Source organism: Ceratina calcarata, unplaced genomic scaffold, assembly GCF_001652005.2.
Source record: "Ceratina calcarata isolate Rehan_Ccalc_2016 unplaced genomic scaffold, ASM165200v1 scaffold8043, whole genome shotgun sequence".
In the NCBI taxonomy this organism is placed as follows: Eukaryota; Metazoa; Arthropoda; class Insecta; order Hymenoptera; family Apidae; genus Ceratina; species Ceratina calcarata.
Window position 1 is genome coordinate 1 of NW_017179362.1, and position 617 is coordinate 617.

The 617-nt window shown below is 31.4% G+C and overlaps 1 protein-coding gene across 1 annotated transcript; it reads left to right on the top strand.

The window, feature by feature from the left end:
* Positions 1-4: 4 nt before the first annotated feature.
* LOC108631076 (G-patch domain and KOW motifs-containing protein-like) lies at positions 5-612 on the top strand (the record flags this gene model as incomplete). The annotated part of the gene is made up of 3 exons (XM_018034775.1): positions 5-331; positions 404-507; positions 585-612. Coding segments are annotated over 3 exons (459 nt in total), but the record flags the coding sequence as incomplete, so codon positions are not given.
* Positions 613-617: the final 5 nt, after the last annotated feature.

Consider the following 617-nt stretch of genomic DNA (forward strand, 5'->3'; position numbering starts at 1 on the left):
AGATGAACCCCTCATTATACCACTGCTGGGTTCAAAAACCTGGCATGACAGAATTGTTAATAAAATTGATGCAGATATTTTTGAACCCAAAACAGAACAAACAGACGAAACTAATGATAATCAAGAAGAAAAATCAAAATTATCTAATGGAAATACATTATCAAAAAGTCCAACAGTAAAAGTAGAGAACAGTGAAAGTAAAATAGTTACATTAGAAGAACAAGCGGCTAAAGAAATCATTGAAGAACTTAAATCGAAGGATGAATCAGAAACTAAAGAAAATGATTTAACATTACCTTTGATAGATGATTCGTTAAGAGGCAAAGAGCAGGTATGTTATTCTTATACATCAATTTTTAAACTGCATAAGATTCGTATGTAACATTTTTGTTTAATTTTTCAGTCTACATTGGATGATTATGAAAGAATACCTGTCGATGCTTTTGGTGTGGCAATGTTAAGAGGAATGGGCTGGCAACCAGGGAAAGGGATTGGTAGAAATGAAAAGTACATATCGTATCTTACATTAATCTTTACAAGTCTATTAGAATCTCAGAAAATTTTATATCGTATTATTATTACAGAATTGTATCAGCTGTTGTACCAGAATTACGACC